The 25,847-nt window shown below is 42.2% G+C and overlaps 2 protein-coding genes across 3 annotated transcripts; one reads left to right on the top strand and one right to left on the bottom strand.

The window, feature by feature from the left end:
- The first annotated feature begins 1,272 nt into the window (after positions 1 to 1,272).
- On the top strand, positions 1,273 to 20,248 carry NEK4 (NIMA related kinase 4). 2 transcript variants are annotated; one of them, XM_033140719.1, is made up of 17 exons: positions 1,273 to 1,543; positions 3,004 to 3,270; positions 4,547 to 4,744; positions 5,364 to 5,471; positions 5,679 to 5,717; positions 7,562 to 7,716; positions 8,296 to 8,425; positions 8,746 to 9,171; positions 10,889 to 10,942; positions 11,437 to 11,577; positions 11,985 to 12,119; positions 12,471 to 12,537; positions 13,357 to 13,451; positions 15,288 to 15,376; positions 18,378 to 18,577; positions 19,022 to 19,155; positions 19,899 to 20,248. In XM_033140719.1, the coding sequence occupies exons 1-17, from the start codon at positions 1,451 to 1,453 to the stop codon at positions 19,989 to 19,991; spliced, it is 2,424 nt and encodes an 807-aa protein (XP_032996610.1). In that variant the 5' UTR covers positions 1,273 to 1,450; the 3' UTR covers positions 19,992 to 20,248. The 2 variants fall into 2 exon arrangements, with proteins under 2 accessions (XP_032996610.1, XP_032996611.1); XM_033140720.1 differs by lacking the exon at positions 5,679 to 5,717 and having other exon boundaries at positions 1,276 to 1,543.
- Positions 20,249 to 22,578: 2,330 nt separating this feature from the next.
- SPCS1 (signal peptidase complex subunit 1) lies at positions 22,579 to 25,561 on the bottom strand. The gene is made up of 4 exons (XM_033140718.1): positions 25,187 to 25,561; positions 24,249 to 24,308; positions 23,572 to 23,658; positions 22,579 to 22,757 (listed from the first exon to the last, which is right to left on the bottom strand). The coding sequence occupies exons 1-4, from the start codon at positions 25,544 to 25,546 to the stop codon at positions 22,635 to 22,637; spliced, it is 630 nt and encodes a 209-aa protein (XP_032996609.1). The 5' UTR covers positions 25,547 to 25,561; the 3' UTR covers positions 22,579 to 22,634.
- Positions 25,562 to 25,847: the final 286 nt, after the last annotated feature.

The following is a 25,847-nucleotide window of genomic DNA, read 5'->3' as shown; positions in this document are numbered from 1 at the left end:
GGGGTGGGGGGGTTGCACATGTGCCCATCAAGCTGTGTGTGGGAATTATCCCTCCATGTGTGGTGCTGTCAGGAGGGGGTCGTGCAAATGCTGCGCGTTGTGCAGAATGGAAATATTTAGGTGCGATGTTCTATCCATGGATGCAGCTTGCAGAGAGGAAATTCGAGAGGGCGAGGGAGCATGGGTCCGCTGTGGGGAGCGGAGCGCATTTCTTGTGCACGGGTGCCTGCCTGCAGAAGGGATTTGTGCTGCGGAGCTGTTGTGGGAAATGCCTATGTGGTTGTGTTGACAGGTGTGTAAAGGAGGGGTGCAGAAGCTAAAGGTATCTGTCTATATGGCCTTTCCAAAGGCCAGGTTGTGCAGTCAGCTGGGGCCTGTAAAAAGACAGACCGAGAGCCACCTTAAGTTGAGGCTGCATAGGCCTTGTAGAATCATAGAATCATAGAGTTGGAAGACCACAAGGGCCATCCAGTCCAACCCCCTGCCAAGCAGGAAACACCATTAAAGCATTCCTGACAGATGGCCTTCAAGCCTCCGCTTAAAGACCTCCAAAGAAGGAGACTCCACCACACTCCTTGGCAGCAAATTCCACTGTGGTGCATGTGATTCAGATTCTATTCAGTTGAACCTCTGGTTGACATTTTTTTAGCAATGCCCCCCCTAGTGAGCCTTCTTTTGTTCACTTCTTTTTATTTCGAGGCAGTGCACACCTATGTTTGTGAAACTGCAAACCTTTCCAGTCATGTTACTCCAGTCAAATCCCACATATGAATGTGGGGAAAGATGATGGTGTGTAGCCTGGTGTAAATTAATTTGTAGCCTGGGGGGATTACCATGGCGTGGACTGTCCCTGAGAACCGTAGACTGTCCCCGGGACAGGTGAGGGTGCTGATCCCTTATTTTCAAATCTGAAACTTGACAGCTATGATATATAGGGTGCCTACATTCTGCATGTGCAAATGGCTTTAGATACCTATTAGGTCCATAAATTACCATATACTGTAGCATATATTAAAAACAAAAGACAGCGACAATTTGTTGTTGACAAAGGACAGCTGGACATATAAAGGCCCCCATTACCTTCAGTAGCTTAGCCTTAGGGCCTCATCAAACCTAAATCCGGCCCTGGGTTCAAACCACCCGCGCGAGACAGGCGCCAACGATTTAAAAGACCGGCGAGCCCGGTACCATGGTCACATGCGCAAGTCGAAGAAATGGTGCCCGGGTCCAAGATGGCCGCTGCAGCGACAGAAGATCACTACCATAGACAGCAAGGCGCTCTTTTTTTGTCTTTTTCTTTCCCTTCCTCACCGAACGAGGTTGCTCTCTATGGTCTCCGGAGGCTTTGTAGCTCTATCTCTATGGCATCGGCTGCCGCGTCCTTGCGGTTGGCGGGCGGGGGGCGGCTTCCGTAGCCCCCCCCCCGTGCCGGCCGCGGGGCCCTGCGAGGATGCCCGTCGGCGAGTACGCTTTCGTGAGGGCCGTGGGGAAGGGCAGCTACGGGGAAGTGAGCCTGGTGAGGCACCGGCAGGACAACAAACAGGTACGGAGGGCAGCGGCGCGAGAGGGGGGTCTGCCTGCCTGCTTGCTTGCTTGGAGAGGAGGGCGCAGGGCGGGCTCGGAGGGGGTCTGAAACGGGGTCGGGCAGCATTGACGGGCCTTTCTATGACTTTGCGAAAGCAGCGCAGGTGAGAATCCAGGAGGTGTTGGGCTGCCTCTGTCTTGCCCTCCGTGCCCGCTCTCCATGCTGGCTGGACTGACGGGAGTCCAACACACCTGAAGAAGGGCCTCAGGTTTCCCACCCGTCAGACAAAGATAGAAGAATCTTTATTTGCGTCAGCCATTAGAAATAGCAATGGAGATAGAGGTAGAAGCTTAACCATAAAAAATACATTAGATCTTATTCTAATTGCCCCCGCTTTAAAAAACAACAAAAAACTTGCCGTTTTTGCTGTCTGTCACCTGATCACCTTGCTTTGCTAGAAGAAAGGACACAGTAGCAATGGTTGAGCGACCTGGTAGGGGGTAATAACATCACTCCTCAATCAGGCAAAGATAGTTGTTGAACAAGAGGGGCAGTAAAGGGAGGGGAAACCCCAGTGAAGAGGGTTGTTGTGTTAGGGTGATATTGAGCGTTTGCGATTCATTATTTCGCAGGAGTTAAGCAGCTGAAAATCTGAAGAAGTGTGCATGCACACGAAAGCTCATACCAAGAACAAACTTAGTTGGTCTCTAAGATGCTACTGGAAGGATTTTTTTATTTTTTATTTTGTTTTGACTATGGCAGACCAACACGGCTACCTACCTGTAGCTGAAAATCTGACAGTTGTTGCATTTCGAGGATGGTGCATTGACATTCATTTCCATCTTGTGCCTTGTCAGTTAAGTTGCAAAAACATCTCCTCAGCATAAGCGACATTTGGGCACCTTCTTGGATTTGATGATACCACAAAGATTTATTAAATGAATGCAGCATTCATTTATATTCTAAGTCAGTTACAAAAAGATATTTCCCGCCTGAAATGCCTAGCCTATGGAATAATTGCATGGATTCTAACAGTGTGATCCTATACATGTGATCTATTCACAGGCAAGTTTGACTGTATTCAGTGGGGCTTCATCACAAGGGTGTGAGATTTCAGCCTATGTTAGAGTCGATGCAACTGGATTGGGGCCAATGCCTTCAGCCTTGGGATCAAAGGGTACAAACATATGTTTAAACATTCTGATCCAAAACACTTTGGCCTCAATCCAGAAAAAGTTAGCAGTGCTTTAAGTTATGTTGACATTACTTGGACAACTTAGTTGCAGTTAGCTTAAACTCTGTTGATTATAACAGTACAAGTAATTGGATTCTCTGGATTGAGGCCAGTGTGGGGATAAAAGTTCAATTAAAATTAGTAGGACTTCTACAGAGTAAGCTTACATGCTGGATTTTTAAACCTACTAAATATACTTGTGATTGTTTTTAACTTCAAAACTTTTTTTTTTCCATTTCTGCAGTATGTTATCAAAAGGCTGAACCTTAAACATGCCTCGAGTCGTGAGAGAAAATCAGCAGAACAAGAGGCCCAGCTGCTGTCTCAGCTAAAGCATCCTAATATAGTCACCTATAGGGAGTCCTGGGAAGGCGAAGATGGCCTCCTGTACATTGTCATGGGCTTTTGTGAAGGAGGGGACCTATATCATAAGCTGAAAGAACAGAAAGGAAAGCTTTTGCCTGAAAGTCAGGTGGTGGAATGGTTTGTTCAGATTGCTATGGCTTTGCAGGTAATAATAATAATAATAATAATAATAATAATAATAATAATTTTATTATTTATACCCTGCCCATTGGCTGGGTTTCCCCAGCCACTCTGGGCGGTTTACAGCATATCTAAAAACAAAATACAAACATCAAGCGTTAAAAACCTCCTGATACAGGGCTGCCTTCAGATGTCTTCTAAAAGTTGTGTAATTCTTGATCTCCTTGACATCTGAAGGGAGGTCATTCCACAGGAAAGGCGCCACTACCGAGAAGGCCCTCTGCCTGGTTCCCTGTAACTTTGCTTCTCACAGGGAGGGAACCAGCAGAAGACCCTCGGAGGTAACGTAACTTTGCATCTGAAACAGTTGATTCTTACTTTCTCTCTTAAATTTAAATAAACCTTTCCTAGAATTTTGGCATGACTTGAACCAATCTTTTAATAACGTAGTAGGTAAATGTGTTATTGCCACCTATGCATGCTTCTAATCAATATAGAATCTATCTTTTCTATAACTTCCTGGCTGTTTTAGTAGTATGTGTGTAGAACAGAAAAGTGTGGAGTCTTTCAAATATTCTTGGATAGTCTTGATCCAGTTAGACCAGGAGTAGCTAACCCTTTTTTTTTTTAACTTGAGGGCCACATTCAGCCTTTGTCAACCCTCTGAGAGCCACAAGCCATCGTTAGGTTGAGCCACCTCCAGTCACATGCACATAATTCTCTTCTTAGTTGATCCATGCAGATTAGCTGAGGAAGGAGGTTATTATTCTCACCCCACTCATCAAATGATGGGCCTGATGACCAGTGGGGAAGCATTTTGCCTCTCCATTAGGGAGCTAAGTTGTGCAAAGGTGTTGAAACCTCTCCACCCACTTCAGTGACGCATCTACTTTAAATTATTTTCCAGATGTTGGAGTCCCATTAACCTCAGCCAGCATGGTCATTCATCTAGAGACCATGAAAAAAAAATTGGCTGTGGCATCACTTTTTTTCTTTTTTTCTTTAGTAGACACAGAAGCAGGTGAGAGCCACACTCACTGATGGGGATGAGAAAAGACGGGGCAATAACTCCTTCCTTATCTGACCTGCAGAAGTCAGCTGAAGAGAGAGTTGTGGTTTAAAGCATCTGGAGGCACCCAGTTGGGGAAGGCTGATTTAATGTCCCCTGCTCTCCCCCCCCCCCCCCGAAGAACTCAAGAGTGGTGTGCACAAGACAATTTCTTTTTATGCATGCAGTAACTCCGTGAGGTAACCTAGGTTGTGAGTTAGAGATTTGTAAATACTGTTATGTTATTTTTCAGTATTTGCACGAAAGGCATATTCTGCACAGAGATCTCAAAACTCAGAATGTATTCCTGACACGTTCAAATATCATCAAAGTGGGAGATCTGGGAATAGCTAGAGTGTTGGAAAATCAGTATGACATGGCTAGTACTCTCATTGGCACACCTTACTACATGAGCCCTGAGCTGTTCTCTAACAAGCCTTACAATTATAAGGTAAAGTATATTATGTGTTGTAATTGTGAACTCCTTCTCCAAACTGCAACATGGTTTTAAGTTTGCTCAGAAGTAGACCAATGAGTTCAATGATGCTTGCTTCTACTTTTGGATTTGACAGCAAGCTAAGAGAAAACCAACTTAGTTCTTCTATTGAGTGGCTATTAAAACTCCAGGAATTCAAAGTCTTTACATCTAAATTGATGAATGTGAGCTTGAATTAAGGTTCAAGGTAGTACACTAATTGCCATTTATATTTATATGAGAAATACTGTACAGTTCAGGCAAAGCATTCAGCTGTCTAAAACTTTTACATGCCATTTAAAAATTGGCTGATGTATGCGTCATGTGTTCACAAGAATCCAGTGTCCTTTCACAGCTAAGCAAAAGCAATTCCTTCCTCCACTATCTATTTTCTTTGATAAAACATAGATTCCATTTGTTCAGAAGCTGTACCTCTCTGTTAAAAGATACCTTAGTGACACAAATTGACCACACTCCAGAAGCCTACATATGCTTGTGGCTCCCTTTCCAAGTTGTGAAATGGCCTGCTAATGTGTTGTCTGATTCTGTTTTAAAGGACCTTTAGAACACATGTTTTCTCTGCTTTTGCTTTCAGTCTGATGTTTGGGCTTTGGGCTGTTGTGCCTATGAAATGGCCACACTGAAGCACGCCTTCAACGCTAAAGATATGAACTCCTTAGTATATCGAATTATTGAAGGAAAGGTAACATTCCTTTATCATTTTTGCTACGCTAATTGTGGGCCACTATCCATACTTCTGAAGACGCACGCAGTTCCATATGTGCAAGAATTTCCCTGTCGCCTCGTATGTTGCAAAAAACTGCGTGTAGACTAGGTAATAATCTATTATCTAAGGACATAATGGATATAAACTGTACTGCTGAAGAAAGGAAAATGCTTTCCTTTTCAGTGTAGAATCCCTGGGATATCCTCAAGCACCACATGTGCAGTAAGTTCTCAGCATGTTTAACAAAAAACCATTTGATTTAAAAACCCAGTCGTAAGTGTAAGAATAGAGTGTGTGTGCTTTCTTGTTGTTTGGTGTGTGATATGAATGCATGCTGATGTTAAGGAAACCTGAAAATTAACATCTTTTTAAATACACCAGTAGTGTTATGTTAACTGGTCTGTTAAACTCATTCTAAGACATGCTGTGGGCGGAAGCTGTGGCTCTCTAGATTTGTTAGCCTGCAGCTCCCATCACGCTTGGCTGTTGGCCATGCTGGCTGGGGCTGATGATAGTTGGAGACTAAGGGCATCTGGAGGGCCACAGGTTCCCCATCCCTGCTTTAAAACATTAATTTAGTGGTAGTCGTTCTATCAGGCTGCAGTGCAGAGAAAGAGGAGCAAAGGCACAATTGCTTCTGTTGCAATACCAGCTGCCTTTGACTGTAAGAGAGGAGTCCAGCCAGCACAGTATTGATTCTGCTCACCCTCACTGCCCGTGGTACCATTAGAATGTCTGCGTAGAGCAGGAATGTTCTCAGGGATACTGTACAAGGAGTCTAGCTCTTGTTATTAAGCCACATTCAGTAATAATTCTTTTTCAGTGACTCACCTAACTATTCATGAGTGACACAGATCATGTGAATAAGCTTGCTAGCATGAAAGCGATAAGCATAAGAACATAATTTTTTAGATTTTAATGATAAATAGTAATAGAAGCAATAGCCTGTGCAAGATCATCATTAAAATGTGTGTCATGTCAAATTGTGGCTTAGTGAAAAGAAGCAAATGCATAGGTACCCAGAACAAAAATTGTAGCTGCTTCACTTGTCTCCTGGTCCTGGTGCTGCTGTGTTACTCTGAGCTAAGCCATGGTTTGGCTTATTAGGTGCATACTCAGGTTCCTGGTTTGTCTCCCTCAAACAAACTACAAGCATCAAGTGTGACAAGCCAAGAGCATGGGTTTGTACATAATGCAAACCATGGCTTAGCCTGGGTAGCATGGCAGCACCAAGAGAGGAGTGTAGCAACTCTGGTTTTCATGGTGGATATTCACTGGAACCACTGTAAAAAAAACTCCCATTTATACTCTAGACCTCTCCTTCATGCTCTGCATACTATCCTAAGTGTTCAAAACTTGATCTCCACTAGGCACAACCATCCAGAAGCTTGCTTGCCTGCAGTTTTGTGGTAGGAGAATAACAACACAGTTTTCTCCTAGACTGGCTGTTTTCTCTCTCACATACTCTGGCCACCAAATATCATTGAGGAATAATGGAGAATAGCCAGCCAGATCTGCTTTGGAAGGCTGAACAGCTGCCTTGGGCTACTCTGGTCTTTTGCCACGCAGCTCCCCAGATCCTGCATCCTGGCAGTGCATATTTCAAATGCATGTGCTCCTCCCTGCTCCAATATTTTCGTAGTGTGACACACTAAAAGGTGTGGCCCACACCATGCAAAGGATAAGTTTCACATGAGCACAACAATACAGTACACATTGTGCCCCAGTAGAGAGAGAAGTACAAAAGAGCAGCCTACAGTGACAAAAGCAGCAGTAATCCATGTGCATGTGAGAGTGAACTTTGAAGTTTCCTACCCTAAGAAACCAGTTGAATGGTTGCTAAAGCCAGCTGGAGCATTCCAGCCCTCCTTTGCAGGCTGTTTGATGAATGTGCCATGCATTTTCTGAAGAAACGCTGCCTTTTAGAAAGGCACATCCAAGGCTTGCGTTATATCTGAATGACTGATGTGATGGCATGAATGGACATTCATTATGGGGGTTTTCCCATCATGACTTTATTACCAGCCAAACAATTCCCATAAAGTTAGTTTTGCTTCTCTTAACAGCTGCCACCCATGCCAAAAGATTACAGCATGCACTTGAAAGAGCTAATAAGAACGATGCTTAGTAAAAAGCCAGAGGAGAGGCCCAGTGTGAGAAGCATCCTAAGGCAACCCTACATCAAGCACCAAATCTCTCTGTTTTTGGAAGCTACAAAGGCGTAAGAAATGTTTAAATGACAAATTATGTTGTGCAAGGAGTTCAATGCAGTTGTTGGCATAGCTGTTGTTGTTGTTGTTGTTGTTGATTATGGGGTCTCTGTAATGTGTAGCACAGGAGGAGTGGCTAACCTGTGGCCAAAATGAACAGAAATATTTGTGGATGATAGATGCGTCAAAGGATATTAGAAATGACAAGCCAAATACAGCATTTGTGACTGGTTCTGGTTGCTTCTGATTGCTGGATATCAGGAACAAACAAGCCATGTCCTGTGATGCATGGCATCTATCTGGCCACCGTTGGGATGTTAGGCTGGTTGCAGTCTTGATCCAGCAAGGTAATTCTTACATTCTTATAGGTGGGCTACCTAAAGCTTATCTACATCAATATATTGATATATGGATATGGATATACGGCAAGCAGTATAGGTGTTTGTTGCATGTGTCGTGCTTTCAGAAAGTACTCTAAAACCATACATAGGGACCTCAGGCAACCTTGATTTGTTGCAAGACAATACTTCTTCAAATCTTTTAATCCTGTAGTTTCCTTAATGTTTGCATTTCCTATTTTTGCCTTGAAGGAAAACAGCCAAAAATCATAAGAAAATGTCTGAAGTCAAACCCCAGAGCTCCTCAGGAAATGCTGAATTGAAAAATGGAAATGTAACACCCCAGAAGCTTCCCAATGAACATTCCAGGAAATCTAAAAGGGTGAGTAAGATTTTAGTCCTTAAGTCAACTTGGAGGGCTGGATCCAGAGTTAAATGGAGACACTGCTGGATGGGACGAGTTATGGTGCAGGGGGCTGAATATAAGGGGGTGGGGTGGGGTGCAGCTGGAAAATTGGACAAAGGCATCTTTCAGCAGCTGGAGCAGGCTCTCCTGTCATCTTCAAGCATTTCTGGATCCAGCCATTTTGCATGGGATAAAAAAAAAAATCTTTTGGGCTCTTGAAATTACATTTGAGTAAAATGGTTAATGGGATTGTTATATTAATTCTGTTTTTGTTTGTTTCTTCATTTTAATTACAGAATGAAGAGAAATGTTTAATCCATAATAAAACCTTTCAGGTTTCTTCCTCGAACAAACAGGCAGCCGAGCCTGAAAAAAGCGTGAACACAAATGGGTTGAACAGCGCGGACATGTCAGTGGCAACAATGAGCAAAGTGGACATAGTTATTGTTCCGTTGGAAAAGAGGAACTCTGAAAGCAAACAGCCACTTGCAGGAACGTTCACGGGGGATAAAAAGCCCCGTGGTTCAAGTATTCCTAGTGAAGCAGAGTCTGAAATAGGAATAAACGCACCACAGTTTAAGGAAGAAAGGTTGCAGAGCATTACAAATCCATGTCTGGAAACTGTAGCTATTAAAAAGGGTGTTATTGATACTACAGCTGATGGTGATGATACCATGAAACTTCTGCAACCTGTTTCAGAGATCCCAGACACGAGTGATAAAGTAATTATTTTATCTTATAATACGGAGGAATGTAATAGAAGCTGCAAAGTTTTTGGAAATAGGACCAGCAACTAATGGCACTGGGTTTTGGTCAGTAATTGATCTAGGACGTAGCTACACTAGCTCTTTGTTTCAGATATAGCAGCTGCAGAGCTAATGCACAGCACAAAGGGTGGTTGGAGGAAGTGGAACTGAGGACAAAATGTTTTAGTGACCATGAATGACTTTACATTTCTGCTAAAAAAAATTATCATTTTATATACCGTTTAATGCCAAAAAAGGGCTTCTAAACACATGATAAGTTTGCATGCTGGTGTTGCAGAATGCGCAGTCTTCACTTTCTAGACATAGGCATAGTTGATATAGCTAGAGGATCGTGGTGTTGGAGAATAGTGCTAATCTTTATACCATAGTTCTCCTTCCACATAAGACAGGGATGGGAAACCTGTGACCCTCAGAGGTCACCCCCCCATTATGGTTGTATTTTAACTCGCATCAGCCTTGGCCAATGGGAGTTGTCCAAAAATATTTCAGATTTCATACAAATCGTTATTCATAGCATTCCACATCCTAGTCAAAGACTTCATGCCTGAAAAACATTTCTTTATGGGCTCTAGGCCCTGTGCTCTTGCTGACTAAACAGCTTTGCATTTCCCTTCCTTAAGATACATGGTCATCATTTAATCATTGTCCTTTTCATCCATATCTCACTAATCTGATGCCCCCCCCCCTTTTTGAAAAGGCGATTGCTTTTTTTCTAGACGCCCCCATTCTGTTTATTTACATTTCATTGTTACACACATACTTGCGCATTATTTTGAAAATGATTGAAGCCGTCAGATATACAAACCAGCTGTGTCATCAGACGTGAGGGTTCAGATCCAAAGGCTGAATGACCTTTATATTGGGCCTCAGTCCAAAGCCTTACGTACAGAACTAGCTGAAAAAGGTTGCTATGTTTAGTTTGTTATTCTTTTAGTCATGTAGGGATGTATCCAGTGCCACTATTCCAAAATTTGCTCCAGAGCGTTGGGTAACTCTCCAGGGCAGATTTTGAAGGTGCATGGGGAGAGGAGGAAGTCCCACGTTATGATGGAACAGCATCAGATACAACTAATCAACATGACCCAAGTTATAAAGAGCTCTTTTAGGTGACCTTAAGGGCATGGACATACCTCATACTGTCTTCTTTTTTTACTCTTTGTCCTCCTCCCTTGAACATCAGCTCATCCACACTTTCTGGGGTTCAAGCATGTATGTATGTGGGGAGGGAGGAGGGAGGAGGGAGGAGACACTTCTTCTGGAACTGGAGATCCAGAGTGACTTCGCTTGGGCCACTGGAAAACAATGAAGTGAAATGGTTTGTGTTGTTTGAGGATGTTTTTGCGCACCTATTTCCCTGTCTCTATACAGGGCGTTCCTGTCTTGTGAGACTCACTGGTGCTACTTGGAAGCAGTGTTAGAACAGAACAAACCAGGTCCCTATCTAGCGCAGGTGGGGAAGACAACAGAGGAGTGATAACAGTGTTTTTCCTGGGCTCAGAGAAAGTGACACTTGGATACTATGTAGCCAGCCACTCCTTCTACCCTTTCTATTTTACAATAATGGGGCATTTCAAATAATTTGCTCGTTTGTTTTGCTAATGTTTACACCACACTTTTAGCTAGTATCATGATTGGTAAAAGTTAATGAAAATGCAGTAAATTCTCTTTCCAGAGTCTGGATTCTACTGACAAACTTCTAGTACCATTTGTGCCTGTAGAAGTTCTGGTAAGTAGTCAGATTTTTTTGGTTCTGCAAGCCATGTGAAATTAAACTGGTGGATTCTTTTGGGAAATTGTTCTACAAATGAATGTAAAATGTCTGGGTGGCTGCATGAATGCTGTTGACTACATAAATGAATTTTGTAGGTTTGGTTATGAGGATGAGAAAAAGGTAATAGTTGTGGGTCCCTGATGGCATTTTTCAAACGTGTGTATACTTTGGATTGTAACAAGAACCCTTCTGGGTCAGGTTAGTTGCCCATCTTGTCGAGCATCCAGTTCTCAAAGTAGGCAACTGAATGCCTCTGGGAAGCCTGCAGGCAGGACATGAGTGCAATAGCGCTCTCCCTTCTTGCAATTCTTAGCAACTGTAATTCAGAGATACATGCTGTATTTGGCAGTGGGGCCAGAGTATACTTGTCATAGTTAGTAGTCATTGATAGCTATGTCCTCACTTTGAATCTGGAAAGCATATACAAAGAATTTTGGGTTTATTCTTAGGCTGAAGCCCCCTTCAGAAGTTTGGAAGGAGCTAACAATGCAGTTCAAAATGAAAGCACCCCCCGTTTTCAGCCCCAGGGATCAGTTCACGAGCCTTCCCTGTCACGACAGCAACGGCAGAAAAAAAGAGAGCAATTTGAGGTATGTTCAGAGAGGTTGAAAAAGAGAAAACACTCCTTAATTAAAATGCAACTGTTTTTTATTTTCTATTGGCACCTCTAGATTCATTATGTTTTAAAAGAGTATGCTTTTTCAAAGGGCAAAGAAGTGTCTCAACTTTTATAGAAGTGTTGCTATGGACAACTGGGTAACAGAATACCCATGCTGATAATATACAGTAATTAATATTATGCTTTCTGCAATGTACAGAATTAGATTGTTGGTGTACAAAAAGTGGAGCTGAACTATCTGCCTGATTATTTCTATTGACTTAGTGTTGGTAATATAGAGGAATCCTTATGTCCAGCCTTGAAGGATGAGTGCTTTTATAGCTAACCGCTTAGCAGAAAAAACAATGTTTTTACATAGCTGCTTTTTCTCCCTTTAAGGATACAGGTCCTCAACCATCGCCTGCTGCTCCTGACATGAATGCAAAGACAAGAGGAGACAACACAGACAAGCAGGATGCTGCAGTTACAAGGGCTATAAACAGATCTGGAAGCACCGAAGTGGCAGTTTCTAAGGTTTGCTGCCGACTCATTTTTAGCATAATAATGCTACCTGTTTTTCTTTGAAGCCTCACATTCAGCATTTTTTCAATGCATAGGCTAAAGTGTACTTACTTTGCCACCACAGATCTGTAAACCTGCTTAGCACAGGGGTGGCAGACTTCTTTTATAGTAAAGAAGGTGGGGATCCTTTTCCTGAATGGCTTTATCAACCTTGTAGAATAATTCAGTGGAGAAAAGGTAGTGAACTATTGACTGTCTTGGAAACTTCAGTTTTCAGTTATGTTTTAGATATCAACTGGTCAATTATGACAGACTACAAAGCCACATATGTTGATGCTGATATTGCTGTTACTTATTTTAAAGGATCGACCATTGTCGGCACGAGAGAGGAGGAGACTAAAGCAATCTCAGGAAGACATGCTTCCTTTCGGTAACTGACTTCTTTGCCTTTTTTAAGCATATGGTGCAGTTTCTTAGCTATAACACATTTTCACTGCCCAATCACTGCCCAAAGTGTATCTTAACAAATAACAAATGGGTGTAACTGAAACAGAACACCCCCACACCAAATTTTCATGGCTGCTCTGTTATAAGTATGTTTTTAAAGGTAGAGAGGCCAGGTCATAATTAGCAGGGATGGGGATCAAACATCCAAATTTGCATTTGGTCAGAGGATAAATGACAGAGGTGTAGCCATGTCAGTCAGTTTGCAGCAGAAAAGGAAGGAAGAAAAGAGTCTGGTGGCATTTTTAAAAGACTAGCAAATTTGTTGTGGCATGGTGTCAGATGCAGGAAGTGTATCCAAGAGTTTAGCTTCTTAAATCAGTAAATGGTGATTTTCAAAGACTGAACTAGGCTCTGTTGCATATCATCAATATGAAATCCAGGCAAATGTCTGTGAATACCTGGGATTGTAATAATTAAGCATGTTCCAGCTCAGAATTTAACATACCTGGCCATAGCCACTCAGGTGTGGAATTCCCTACCTTTTGAAGTCCAGTGGCTTGCCTCTTTTTAAAGAAATGGGCTGATTTGCTTTAAAGCCTCCCAGGTTTTCACAAGTTAACATCTTTGTGCTGTGTATTTTGCTTTTCAAGTATGCTGCTGTCTTACTTTAACTTTTTTATTTTCCATTTTCGTTATAAACCACTTTGAGTGTGTTGGCAGAAAGGTAGCATGTGAATGAATGTGAATAGTCAAAATAAGAGTACCGGTAGATTCTAAATGCTTTCAATTTACCCCTTTTCAGTAAGAGCTTCTCACAGTGCAGCCGTAGAAACAAAACTTCCAGAAGATGATCATGTCCAAATTGCTCACTTTCCCTCAGAGCTTGGAGTCTGTGAGGTAAGCAGAAATCATGCATTTGCAACATTCAAAGTTGCTGGCTTTCAAAGCTGTCACTCACTCACATGCTTTACAGCACTACAAGGTCCTTCACTTCAAACAGACTGGATTGTATTAGAAAGCATTTCCTGATAGGAATGTTGAATTCCATTGCCATTGACTGCTGTCAAACTCACTTTGCAAAACAACCTTATCCTGAAAAATACACTAGATCAGGGGTGTCAAACTCAAATTCATCGGGGGCCGCATCAGCAGTTTGGTCACCCTCAAAGGGCCGGTTGTATCTGTAGGACTATGTGTCCACTCTTTATTATCATAAATTATTCTCACTGCATTCAATTATTACTGTTTTTTGTAATAATGTAAGTAATAACTAGCACTGAAAGCAGAAATATAGTCAGAATAATGGCAAGTAGATATTCAAATGTACAATTATTGTACAATTTATTGGAAAATGATTTTATTGAAAAAAAGCTTGCGAAGAAGAGGCGCCACAATCCGTTTCGCGCAAGGCAGGAATCGGATCCAGTTTCTCCCTTTCCTCCCCCCCTTTTTTAAAAAAAGAAGTGTTCCACGAAAGCTTGCATTTCTTTGAAATAAAAACGAGCGTGTCGGGGGAGCAGTGTATAAATAACAACAATAAAAGAAACGAAACCCCGAAAGCTTGGCCTCCGAAACAGATGAGGCCGCGTCGTGTCAATTGGGGGGGGGGAGGGGGAAAGAAGAAGGGAAAAAAAACCAGGAAGAAGAGGAAGAAGCGGCCGCGTCGGCAGAGTCTCCCGCAACATGAGCTGCCCGCCCACCGCTCCTCCCGGCCGCGTCTCGGGGCTTCCTTCCTCTCGCCCGCCAAGAGCAGGCCCAGGCTGGGGTGGTCCCCTCGGTGCCACCAGGCAGACCTCACGCCGCCCCAAAATAGCTGCTTCCCCCTCAGCCACCGCCGCATCCCGCTACGGAGAAGGCCCCCATGCCCCTCACGGGTTGCCTCCGCCTTTCTCCCCACCCACAGGTGACCCTCTCTCCCCCACCGGTGCCGCCATTTTACTCACCGACCGAGCTCGCCGCCGCCTCCTCTGCCAGGCCTTCGACGCCAGGTCCCGTCACCTGCTCCGCCCCCCTCCTCCCAGCGCCGCTCTCGCTCCCCCCCACACCCCTGCCGCCGGCCTCTTGAAGGCCGCGCCTCTTGCCAGAGCTCTGCCAAGCCGCCCTCAGCCAATCGCCTCCGAAAGGTCGCGCGGATCATAGAGACGAGGAAGAAAGGGGGTCGGCACTCGAGGGAAAAAGGAAGGGACGGTCTATAGAGAAGGGGAGTCCTAGAACGGCCTAAAAATCGCTACTGGCTGAAGCTGTTTAAAAAAAAAAGCGAGAATAAAAGGTGAAGGCTGGCGGCCGGTGGCGGCTACACGGGCCACATGACGAGGTCTGGCGGGCCAGATTAGGCCCGCGGGCCTTGTGTTTGACATCTGTGCACTAGATGATTTGGCACATGCGACTTGTGACAGAGCTTGGCCCAATCGGTGTTGGAAAAGGCAATGCAACTCAAAGAAGAAACCTTGCTCTTGTAGAAGTAACACTAACATCTACAAAAAATGAGAAGCCTTTTCCATTATCACAATGATTTTGTGCACCTTTTTGTGCTTCCGGATACCACTTTCCACAAATGTATATTCTGTTATTAGCAGAAGATTCCATGCCAGTGTTCCTTTCACGGAGTATGGCAAGAATTGTATACACCCCCCCTGTAATGGATGCCCTTTTGCAAGAAGAGATATTGGGGAACTGTGCTACTGTTTTGTCTATAGTTTCTTGTGCTTGAAATACATGTTTTGGCTTCAACAGACAAAGAGCTTAATTGGTTGCTCTACTGAAGATGAACTAAGCTCTTCCACCAGCTCCACAGAGAGATCAGATGGAGACAGTAAAGAAGGGTAAGGCTTCTCCCTTAACCGTAGACATTCAGTGTATTTGTGCCAGTTTGCATTTCTCAGTGCAGAAAGTATTGATCTGATGTGCAGAGATCTTTCCTATTCTAATTAATTCAAGAGGGTTCTGAAAACTTCTTTGTGTGAAAGAAACAAGAAGAAGGTTCATGTTTGGGTTATACCATCAGCAATACTGAGTACAGCTGGCTTAAACTGGTTGTTATCTCTTTCTGTCAGGGTCATGCTGACTATAATAATAGACCAGAAGGAGCCCGGTTTTTCACTTTGTCTAACTCTTCTCCTTCTTGTGTGGTGTTCTCTACATAGTATGCTTAGTGTTAAGGTTTAGACCAGGCCTCCTCAACCTTGGCCCTCCAGATGTTTTTGGCCTACAACTACCATAATCCCTACCTAGTAGGACCAGTGGTCAGGGATGATGGGAAACGTAGTCTCAAAACATCTGGAGGGCCGAGGTTGAGGAAGCCTGATTTAGACTTATTATAAGTCATTGGAAGTTTAAGTTAAGTCTGCTGCAACTAGATTTCTTGTGGACAGTGCAAATCCTGAATGTATTGGATTATGCACATTTGCCTTCAATAGCAGTAAAGCTCTGCTGGATGAAATACAATTGCCTCTGTTCTATTTTTTGGGAATCCTGCAATGTGTTTAAGTTAACTATACATTGGAAGCTACACTGGATCAATACAGTATTGAGTAGAATTTCATGACAATTTGTGCATCTGCGTACCACACCCACACAGATGGCAGATCATCCTGCCCTTTCTTCAAGACTCCGGGAAATGTTTCTCTGATTTAGCTTCAGGAAGCATTAAAGATTCTTCGATATAAAATGGTTTTTAAAAAGGATTTTTAGATAATTCTTTTTGCTGTTCTTTAAATAAGAATTCCAATGCTTATTGGACAGCTGATCATGTGCTTCAGTGTTTTATAAGGACCAACCCACTTCTTGCAGCCATTCACCTACTTCTCAAAAAAAAAAAAAAAGGCTTTTGAACACATTTCAAGTTTTTTTAAAAAAAACAAAACAAAAACATGTTGTACAATAAAAGTGGGATACATACATTAAAGAAAATTCATGCCCTGATTTAATAGCGTAATTTTGTGTATTGCTAGTCGAATTAAGACCCTTCTTGCCAATGTACTTTCTTCTGCTGATTAATTTAATAAAATTGGTACTAAAATGTTTTTGAGAACTTTTTTAAAATTAACTTCATCTTCCTTGGTAATCTTTGCCTTAAACACAACCTTCTTAATCCTGGGAAAACCATTTTCCCAGTATGACACTCCATCACACGCATCGCTGGGATCTAAGGATTTAGACAGCTCAAACTGGTGTTATTAAAGGATTGTGAATTTCCTGGTTTAAATCTCATCTTCCCTATATACCGGTAGTCATTAGGCAGCCTTAAGCAAGTCATTATTTCCTCTTTCCTGCCCCCACTCCCTATCCCCTTATCTGCTTTTCCCTACATCTGCTATATTGTTTGACCTTTATATAAGGTTGCAAACATTACTAGTAGTGTATGTGAAGTGCTTTGAACTTTAAAAAAGCATTAGAGAAATGTTAAGTAGTACTTCCTCAGTCAGAAAAAAACAGCCTTTCACAAAGGCTATCCGTTCATGCAAGCCAAATCTATTTTCACAGAAATAATGTTCTGGTACATTCAATTTCTTCGGTATCCTTTTTTCTTTCCATGTCCTGCTTAAATGTTACACTCTCTCTGTATCTAGGCTTACTGAGCAAATAATTTCCCATGGGTTTGACACACTCTGCATTTCCGCCGATATCCTCTCTTTAAGATATTGGCCCCATTTACATGACACAGTAAAAAAAGGGGTGGGAACCCTATGCAGCTTGAGGGCCATATGCCATTGGTGGCTGGGACTTGAGGCAAAAGTGCGCAGAGCAGCAAAAGTGAAATTTACCTTTGTACAGGTGGCTAGTTTCAAAATACACTCACATATCCCTCTCCATCCTCTATCCAAACAAGCAATAGACCAGCCTTTCTCAACCTTGGGTCCCCAGATGTTTTTGGCTTACAACTCCCATCATCCCTGACCACTGGTCCTGCTACCTAGGGGTCATGGGAGTTGTAGGCCAAAAAATCTGAAGACCCAAGGTTGAGAAAGGCTGCAATAGACATTATTAGGGTTGAAGAACACATTCCAGCCAATTTAGAGCACCTGAAAGGTGCAAAGCAGGGCGAGACAGGGCTGAGGCCTAAGGTTTCCCATCTGTGCAGCAAGCCAGAGTGAAGATAGCTCCCATTTTGCTCCTCCCTGCTAGTGAGTATGAGCAAGAAACCATGACTTAGTGTTACGTCTGAACTAGAGTCAAGGTTTCACTTTCTCCTTCTATCTCTTTTCCTTCTGGTGTGGTGTTCTGTACATAGTATGCTTAGTGTTAAGGTTTAGTTATTGTAAGTTTAAGTTAAGTCTGCTGCAGTTGGATTTCTTATGGACAGTGCCAATCCTGAATGTATTGGATAAGTGACCATTATGCTCATTTGCCTTCAGTAGCAGTAAAGCTCTGCTGGATGAAATATAATTGCCTCTGGTCTATTTTCTGGGAATTCTGCAGTGTTTTTACTCTGCTAACTATACGTTGGAGTTCTGCCCTGGATCAATATTGAGTAGAATTTCAATGACAGATTCCACTTCAGATGTAATGCTAAGACAATGATCAGGGTGTGTTGTTCCTGCTCACTGGGGGTGGGGTACTGGTATCCTCTAAGTTTAATGTGGGCTTCTTAAAGGAGGGGCTTTCTAAGGTGGGGAGAAAGAGAAGAAATAAGGACAAATTAAGGAAAAAGGAAGACGACCAGAATAGAAACAGATCAAGGAAACAAGCAACCTATAAGAATTGTCTATTATAATAACCTAATACCCCATCAGTATTAAAGAATTCTTTGTGTAGCCTTAAACCCACTGTTAAAGTTCCCATAAATTTTGCATTAAAAACTTAAGATTTTTATACCTTTTGCAGAAAAACAAATGAGATGCATGACTTGGTGCAGCTAATGACCCAAACGCTGAAAATGGATAATAAAGAAAATTGTTCACAATCTGCAATACTAGCTCCCGAATCGCAGTTCCGGCTTAATAGGAAATACAAAGACACCCTTAAATTACATGGAAAAGCACCAGAAGAACCAGATGAATTCCAGTTGCAGGAGTTTCCTTCAGGTCTGTATCATGTTTGAAAGGAATCATTCCCAGATTAGGTATTCTGCTGTACCATTGACTTGCAGGAACATTATTTCAATTAAAAATTGAGGAGAAATAGGGCTGTTTGCTCCACCTCTTCTGCCTAGAAGTGCACAACTGAGCCCCCTAATCCATCCCCTTATTTTAAATGGCAAAAACCTATGCCCTCTTTAGCAAGACTACAAACTCCAAGCCTCATGTGAGAATAGGGTACTGATGCTGGACTGGGAAAAGTTGTTTGTATAGTGAAGCATCAGATTTGAAGTCTGGTAAGTCCTTCAGATGGATATTTGTTTGCACCAGAATAAAAGGTAAAGTGTTCCACCAGGACTCCTACAATTACAATTTAGATTTCTGGCAACTAAAACAAAATACTAAACAGAGAATTAAGAATATGTAATATGTTTCTGCTTATTATTTTAGATGTTCTCTCTGGTCATGAAAAGGTTAGGAGATTGGTAGAGATCTTAAGAGCAGATGTGGTTCAAGGACTTGGAGTGAAGCTTCTAGAGAAGGTGTATGATGTCATGGATGAGGAAGATGAACAGAAAAGAGAAGTATGTTTTTCATATTGCACACTTGGCAACTCTCTTCAACACAGTTTTTTTCTCGTCTAGCATTTAAAACAGCTAGTTCAGGTATTTCCCAATATATTTCCTTGCACAACTCCCAATAATGTACTATTTTGGAAACAAGCCTGTTTGTCCTACAATTCTTATGCAGATCAACTCCTAATCCAGATAACTTTAGTCATGATTAAATTCCAGTGATTGAAATTAATGAAGTGTAATCTTATTCCCTCTTACCACTTAACTCAATGAAGCTTCCTTCTGAATAAATTGCAAATTAATAGCGACAGAGTCCTATTTAATGCAAAGGGGCTTTTGCAGATAACCTCTGGAACAGGCTTTACTCTCTGCCACCATTTTAAAGTCTGAATACTTTCCGTCTACGTGCACCTCAGAGAAGTGCCACTACTTGAAATTTGATGCTATACATAAACCAATGTAATTAAACATGTTTAACCTCACTGTAACTGCTGGGCTAAAGTACCCATAGCTAACTGAATGTCAAACATGAATTGACTGCTACTCTAAATCTGTGCAATTTCCAAAAGTTCACTTTGGGATGTTCTGCCTATCTGATCCTGTTTCAGTGTTAGGGATTCCTGAACCTATGGATATCAATGTTTAGGATGATATTTAATTCTACGTAAGACTGTAGCCTGAATATTTCACACTAGAATCATATGTGTTTTGAATTACAACACAGAAAAGCTTCTTTTTTCCACCCTGAATAGCTGCATTTGCGGAAGCTCATGGGAGAAAAGTATACTTCTTACAGCATAAAGGCCCGCCACTTAAAATTCTTGGAAGAAAATGTGAAGCTTTGACAGAAACCGCAACTATTTCTTTATGAAGAAAAGAGCAAGACTTTATTCAACAATTGTTACCCCAGTGGATTTTTATTTTCCTGTACACAACTGATTTGTGGGGTACAATTTTTACTTTACTGATTTGTTACCTGCTGTAGAGCTTGTTTAGCTTTACAAATAGCAACATGTTTCTTCCAGGTAAGTGAGTAACAATGTTTAGGGATTTTTTTTTTACAGGTAGTACATCTTAATATTTTTTTAATTTTTTACATATTAAATTATTATAATAAATCTCAAACTTCATCAATGATGTTCCTTAAGGTTGCAATCCTGCTGAGTCACAAATAGCCAACCCCACTGATTTGACCAGGTCTTGCATGTTTTTAATCTTGGCTTTCGATGCAAGTACAGTAAGATTAGGAAAATGCCAAAAAATGTTTAGTCAACACCAGCATAAGCCTGTTGTATCCCATACTTTGAATAAGCCATCTAAGAACAGGTTCTTTATATGTAGATATTGGAAACATTTACTATTGTTGCCACCATAATTATTAAAATTCAGATTAAAAACAAACACCCAGCTTTCGTAGCTACAGTATTTTCTATGCACTCTAAGCAAAATGTCCTTAAAAATGGCCTCTTTGCTAGTTTTTAGTGCTCAACTGCAGTGAGTTAGGATTTTCATTTGAAAGAATGGGGCCAAGAAAGAGAACACTCTTGCTGCTTTTCATTTTTATCTATGAAAGGAACATAGGAAGCTGCTTTATACAGATTCAGACCATTGGTCCATCTAGCTCAGTATTGGCTTCACTTGCTGGCAGTGGCTCTCCAGGATTTCAGGCAGGAGTCTCACTCAGCCCTATCTGGAGATGCTAAGGAATGAACCTGGGACCTTCTGCTTGAAAGACAGGTGCTACCACTGAGCTCCAAGCCTTCCTCAAGGATGTTGTACGATGGGCTATACTCAATAGATTTGCCTAGCAAGGGGTATAGGCATAAGAAGACTTCTCCACCACCTCCTTTCCCTGGTAGGTCACAAAAGAATTTCCTCACAAAAGATGACTCTGCTAAATTTTCTATGATCCACCCCTTCCACCTTTCTTTAGGGACCGGCCCTGCCCTTCATTTTCTGTGGATAGATTTCTGGATACAACCCAATTTAGATTGGTATAAGCAAGCTTCGAAGTTGCAGAGAACTCAAGTAGAATGAATTGCCATAAAATTTCCTACAACTGTGGAAACTTAAAAGTATAGAGCTTTAAACCCAGCCAGATGGGCAGGGTATAAATAATAAAATTATTATCATCATCTGGCTGATCCATTGCCCTACTTGCTTTTTGCTGCAACAGCGTAAATTGGGTGTTATAAAAGGATGGTTTGTCTCCTATAATCTCCTTTGGGACCAGCAAGACAGAAATAACCCTTTCCTGCTATTGTATTGTTGCTTTGTGTGTGAATCTTTAACTTACAAAAAATGAGGCTAACTTTTGGTAAAATAAAGTACTTTTATCAAAACACTTTCCTTGCTTAGGAAAAACCCAGCTGGTTTTCATCCTGCTATCAATTAAAGAAAAGAATGGTTCATATGGTATTTTCCTTCAGCCATAATTACACAGCAAATGTGTCTTCAAGCACTCCTGGCTAGATAAAGCCAAGGACTAATAATTTGGCTACAAGTTTAGTACCTTAGTATGACTTGGAAGATGGATGTACCTTGAGTACATTACATAGCTGTTTTGTGCACAGTCGAATCAGTTGCTTGCTTTTCTCTTGGCTCCATTTTTGTCCTGTTCCATGGAGTTAAGTATACACAAACTATTCACACTACATGCTTGTGCTATAGTCTACTTTTTATTTTCATTTCTAAAGTTTTTCATAACCTTTCACATGACTGACTTGTATACTCAATACAGAGTTTGCAAAACCTGGGGTTAGGAAAAGACAAAAAGTCTTCATATGGAAAAAGGATAGAAGTTTTCTCAAGCAGTTAAAGAGTCATTCAAAGGGGGAAAACTTTGCTTTTGGATATTTTAAACAATAAGGTACCTCAGACCTATTTGGAAACCATGGTACTTTTAACCCCCAGGAACTGTAGGTATGTACAATGGCTAAAGGGTGAAATAGAAAAAAATACGACATGTTTCAATATGTTCAACATTTTCAATACCACCACTACTTCAGGCTCAGAATTACACTACAGGATGTTACAATGGTCTCTAATAGGCTGCTAAATCTATTTATCTTGGGCCACAGTGAAAATAGATAAAAACCTTAAGTTTTCCATGTTTAAAAGCAGTGTCTGTAAATTACTAGGTCCAGAATTAAAAACAATTATGCCACGCCCTGCTGCGATCTTCCTAAAGCATCAGACTGGCAATGGATAAAATAAAAAGCTGGATTAGAATCTTAGGATCTAATCAACATCTCTATCAAAGATAGGCCACTGTAGCATTTTAATAGTAATAACTCCATTTTAAACATCTGCTTTCCAGGCTGTTGTTAAGTCAAAAGCACTATCACATTGTTAAAACTCAAACTGTGCAAAGCCAATTTTAGAATACTGTCAAGGTATTCTCAAATAGCAAACCAAGTAAAGGAAGAGGAGTAAGAGATTTTAAATCAAATTTAATGACAGAAAATGATACAAGATATGTATTTTTTTCAATTTTTAGTGTGCCTTTTTACTTTTCTGTCTGCTGGTTTCTTCTCATCTATTGCCGATTCCTGGACAGGTAGCCACTTCAGAGGATTGCGACGGTAAATGGGCCATGGAGGAAGTGTGAGCTGAAAAGAAAAATACAAACTTCTTGTCAGACAATGTTTTTGTAAAGGTTTGAGCTTTGCCTATATTCACTTTTAGAGTATATACCAGGCAGAGGCAAACTCGGCCCTCCAGATGTTTTAGGACTACAACACCCACCACCCCTAGCTAACAGGACCAGCGGTCAGGGATGATGGGAATTGCAGCCTCAAAACATCTGGAGGGCTGAGTTTGCTTTTGTCTGGTATATACAAAGCAAAAGAAAAAGAGCAGTGTTTCTGTTTCTAATAGGGTTACCATATTTCAAAAAGTAAAAAACAGGTGTTTTTTTTAGGAAGACCCCAAAAGCTACAAGAAGTTTTGAGTTTTGGAGCTTTTAAAGACATTTGTGGCATAGCTGTCAACTTTTCCCTTTTCTTGCGAGGAATCCTATTCGGAATATGGGAATTTCCCTTTAAAAAAGGGGAAAGTTGACAGCTATGATTTTCGGTATGATTTAACCCCAGGTGCCAGTTTTCCAGGACATCTGCACAATTTCCGAAAGATAATCCAGGATGCCATTTTCGAATGCAAATTCCAGGACATGTCTTAGAAAATCAGGACCTATAGCAGCCCTATTTCTAGTGCAGTTATTTCAAACAGATGCAAAATAAGAGCAGCATAAAAAGCACAAAGGAAAACAGTATCAAGCTAATAATACTGTTAACATTATCCTAAAGAAACACATATTTTACTTACCTTGCATGGTGTGAGCTTTCATTACAGCTCTATTCTATCACAAGCTTCACAGAATTCACTGTTTTGCTATACATACAAAAAAATAAGTAATATTCTTACCAAGCATGATAAAGCAAATCCAGCCATTACAATGTAAACTGTCCAGCCAAACTGTTCAGTGATGTACCCATAGATAAAGCCAATTACCTGCAAGAAACAATACGTCAATGAGAATTCCAGGTCACTCTCCAAACTCAGAATGGAGAGAATTTTAAATGGGCACTTTAGCGGACATTTTAACTCATTTAGGGGGTAAATATAGGGAATTGATAGCAGGAGAACATTGATCTCTTAACTGTCATTCATTTGGACTTGGTCCACTGCAATATTAGTTATTCAATTTATACAAGATAAAAATACAAGATAAATCAATAACTAAACAAGATTAATGTTACTGTGACATACTGACCTAGTTACTCAAGAGCTATTTTTATAGTACTTAAGACAAAAGGCTGCAGCCCTAAACATACTAAGGCCACTAACCACAGTAGAACTTAGTTCTGTAGGAACGTGCATAAGATCACACTGCACAATCATTAACTTAGCCTCAGTATGCTACATACAGGCTGCATTCCAAATGAACACAATGGGTCTGACTTCTGAGTTGCACTATTGCTATATGCATGCTTTACTTTCAGATATCATGCATTTATTGCCTTCTAACTATTAAAAGCACAAAAAATACTTAAGAAAAACAAGACTAAAAATATATAGCATTTTTGTTTACTTATACTTACAGCAGAGAAAAGAATGATCCCCTGAAAAATCTGCTCTGCTAGTTTTTGGCCTTTATAGTCCTGTGAGGATGGAAAAAAGATCTGTGAGCACCACTATTCCCCCCCCCCATGCTTCTTACAGTTTCTGTAATGGTGGCATAAAGATATAAGAAGATTCCTGATTTAGTTTCCTGTGCCATCACTGCCATAGCAGCTTTGCAGGAATATTCATTGTCTTGTTTGCTGTCATATTTCCATGGCTTCACTTATGTTAATATTCGGGGGGGGGGTGTTTTAACAACGTGGAAGCATCAGAAAATGTTTCCACACACACAGTTGGGAGAACATGTCGTGCTGGCACTGAGATTCTGCATTAAATAGGTGCAGAACAGTCGTGCGGGAGGCAATTATTCACGTCACAGCAATCAAGGCAAAATCATTCATCGGGCAGCTTCCACATGGCTGCTGTTAGCATTTTACTGTACTTATCCCTAAACTCAACATATGCTTTGATTAAACATGCCTAATATTAAGCTCCGACTTCGACCTCAAGACTACAATTCTCAGCACGCTTTAACTTACTTGGAAGTAAAGGCGCACGGAAATCTAAGGGGCTGGGCTTTTAAGTAAACACGAGATCGGGGGGTTTACAATTTGTCGGTTCAATAGCCCAAAGTGTTTTCAGGAGTTCTGGCTCTTCTTTTTTCCTCCAAGCCCCCAGGGACGAAGAAGAAAAGGGTCCCCCTTCCCCATCTTATCGTTGGGCACCAAAGCCACCCGCGCTCCGCTTAGGACACGTCTGCTTTATTGTGGCAGGCGGCCAAGCAGCTCCCCCATCCCTACTTCCTGCCCGGCTTGGAAGCGGAGAGGAAAGCTCCCACTAATGGTGCTGGGGGGGCGCAGGAAAGTCTCCCCACCCCTGTCACCCCAAAAGCCCCCTCCCTCCCCGCCTCACCCACCATCTGTGTTGGGATGGATCGGAATACGCCGAGCATGATGCCTGCCTGCAAGGCCACGTCTTGCGCTCCGCAGCCGTCGTAGACTCTCTCCCGGGGCAAAGGAGGCTCGCTGGTTTCGGGCTGCACAGGCGAGGAGGCCGAGTCCACGCCGGGCAGGCGGGGTTCCTTAGCCCAGCCGGGGGTTCCCTTGCTCTCGGGCAGCAGAAGAGGGTCGCCCTGCGAAGCGGAAGAGCCCAGCGAGCAGGAGGCGGCGGCGGAGGAAGCAAAAGGCGCTTCCGGATCCTCAGACGAGGAAGCTCTGCGCCGTAAGGCGGGCGCCACAGAGCTCACCGGAATTGCCGCTTTCTTGCCCCGCCTCATCCTGCTCGGGCTTCCGGGGCGGGAAACGCGGCGGGCAACTGACCGATCCCTGAAACGCGCTTTAAAAACAACAACCACAACATAAACGCGCCCCGCGACCCGAACCACCCGCTTCTTGGTCCGGCGATAACCTCTTTATGACAGCGGCAGGCTTCTCCGCGGCCTACGGAGCGCTCCGCCAACGGCTCCGTCTCCACGGCAACAGACGCGCGAGGACCCCAACATTTCCCATCCGCGCGAGCGCTACTAAGGGTCTTAACTGATTGCCTGCGCGCGCTTTTTCTCCCCCCGACCGCGGTCA

The sequence above is a fragment of the Lacerta agilis genome, chromosome 2, assembly GCF_009819535.1.
Source record: "Lacerta agilis isolate rLacAgi1 chromosome 2, rLacAgi1.pri, whole genome shotgun sequence".
NCBI classification, from domain to species: domain Eukaryota; kingdom Metazoa; phylum Chordata; class Lepidosauria; order Squamata; family Lacertidae; genus Lacerta; species Lacerta agilis.
The sequence above is the reverse complement of the archived record's forward strand: the minus strand, read 5'-3'. Positions and strand labels throughout refer to the sequence as shown.

What these genes read in the sequence shown, in the direction of transcription:
- NEK4 (XM_033140719.1), top strand. Translation starts at nt 1,451, where the DNA reads ATGCCCGTCGGCGAGTACGCTTTCGTGAGGGCCGTGGGGAAGGGCAGC. An exon ending in ATCGAATTATTGAAGGAAAG is followed by an intron (nt 5,472 to 5,678) that starts GTAACATTCCTT and finishes TTTCCTTTTCAG; the next exon opens with TGTAGAATCCCTGGGATATC. An exon ending in GTTGCAGGAGTTTCCTTCAG is followed by an intron (nt 18,578 to 19,021) that starts GTCTGTATCATG and finishes TTATTATTTTAG; the next exon opens with ATGTTCTCTCTGGTCATGAA.
- SPCS1 (XM_033140718.1), bottom strand. Translation starts at nt 25,546, where the DNA reads ATGAGGCGGGGCAAGAAAGCGGCAATTCCGGTGAGCTCTGTGGCGCCC. An exon ending in GGATCATTCTTTTCTCTGCT is followed by an intron (nt 23,659 to 24,248) that starts GTAAGTATAAGT and finishes TGTTTCTTGCAG; the next exon opens with GTAATTGGCTTTATCTATGG. An exon ending in GATTTGCTTTATCATGCTTG is followed by an intron (nt 22,758 to 23,571) that starts GTAAGAATATTA and finishes TTTTCTTTTCAG; the next exon opens with CTCACACTTCCTCCATGGCC.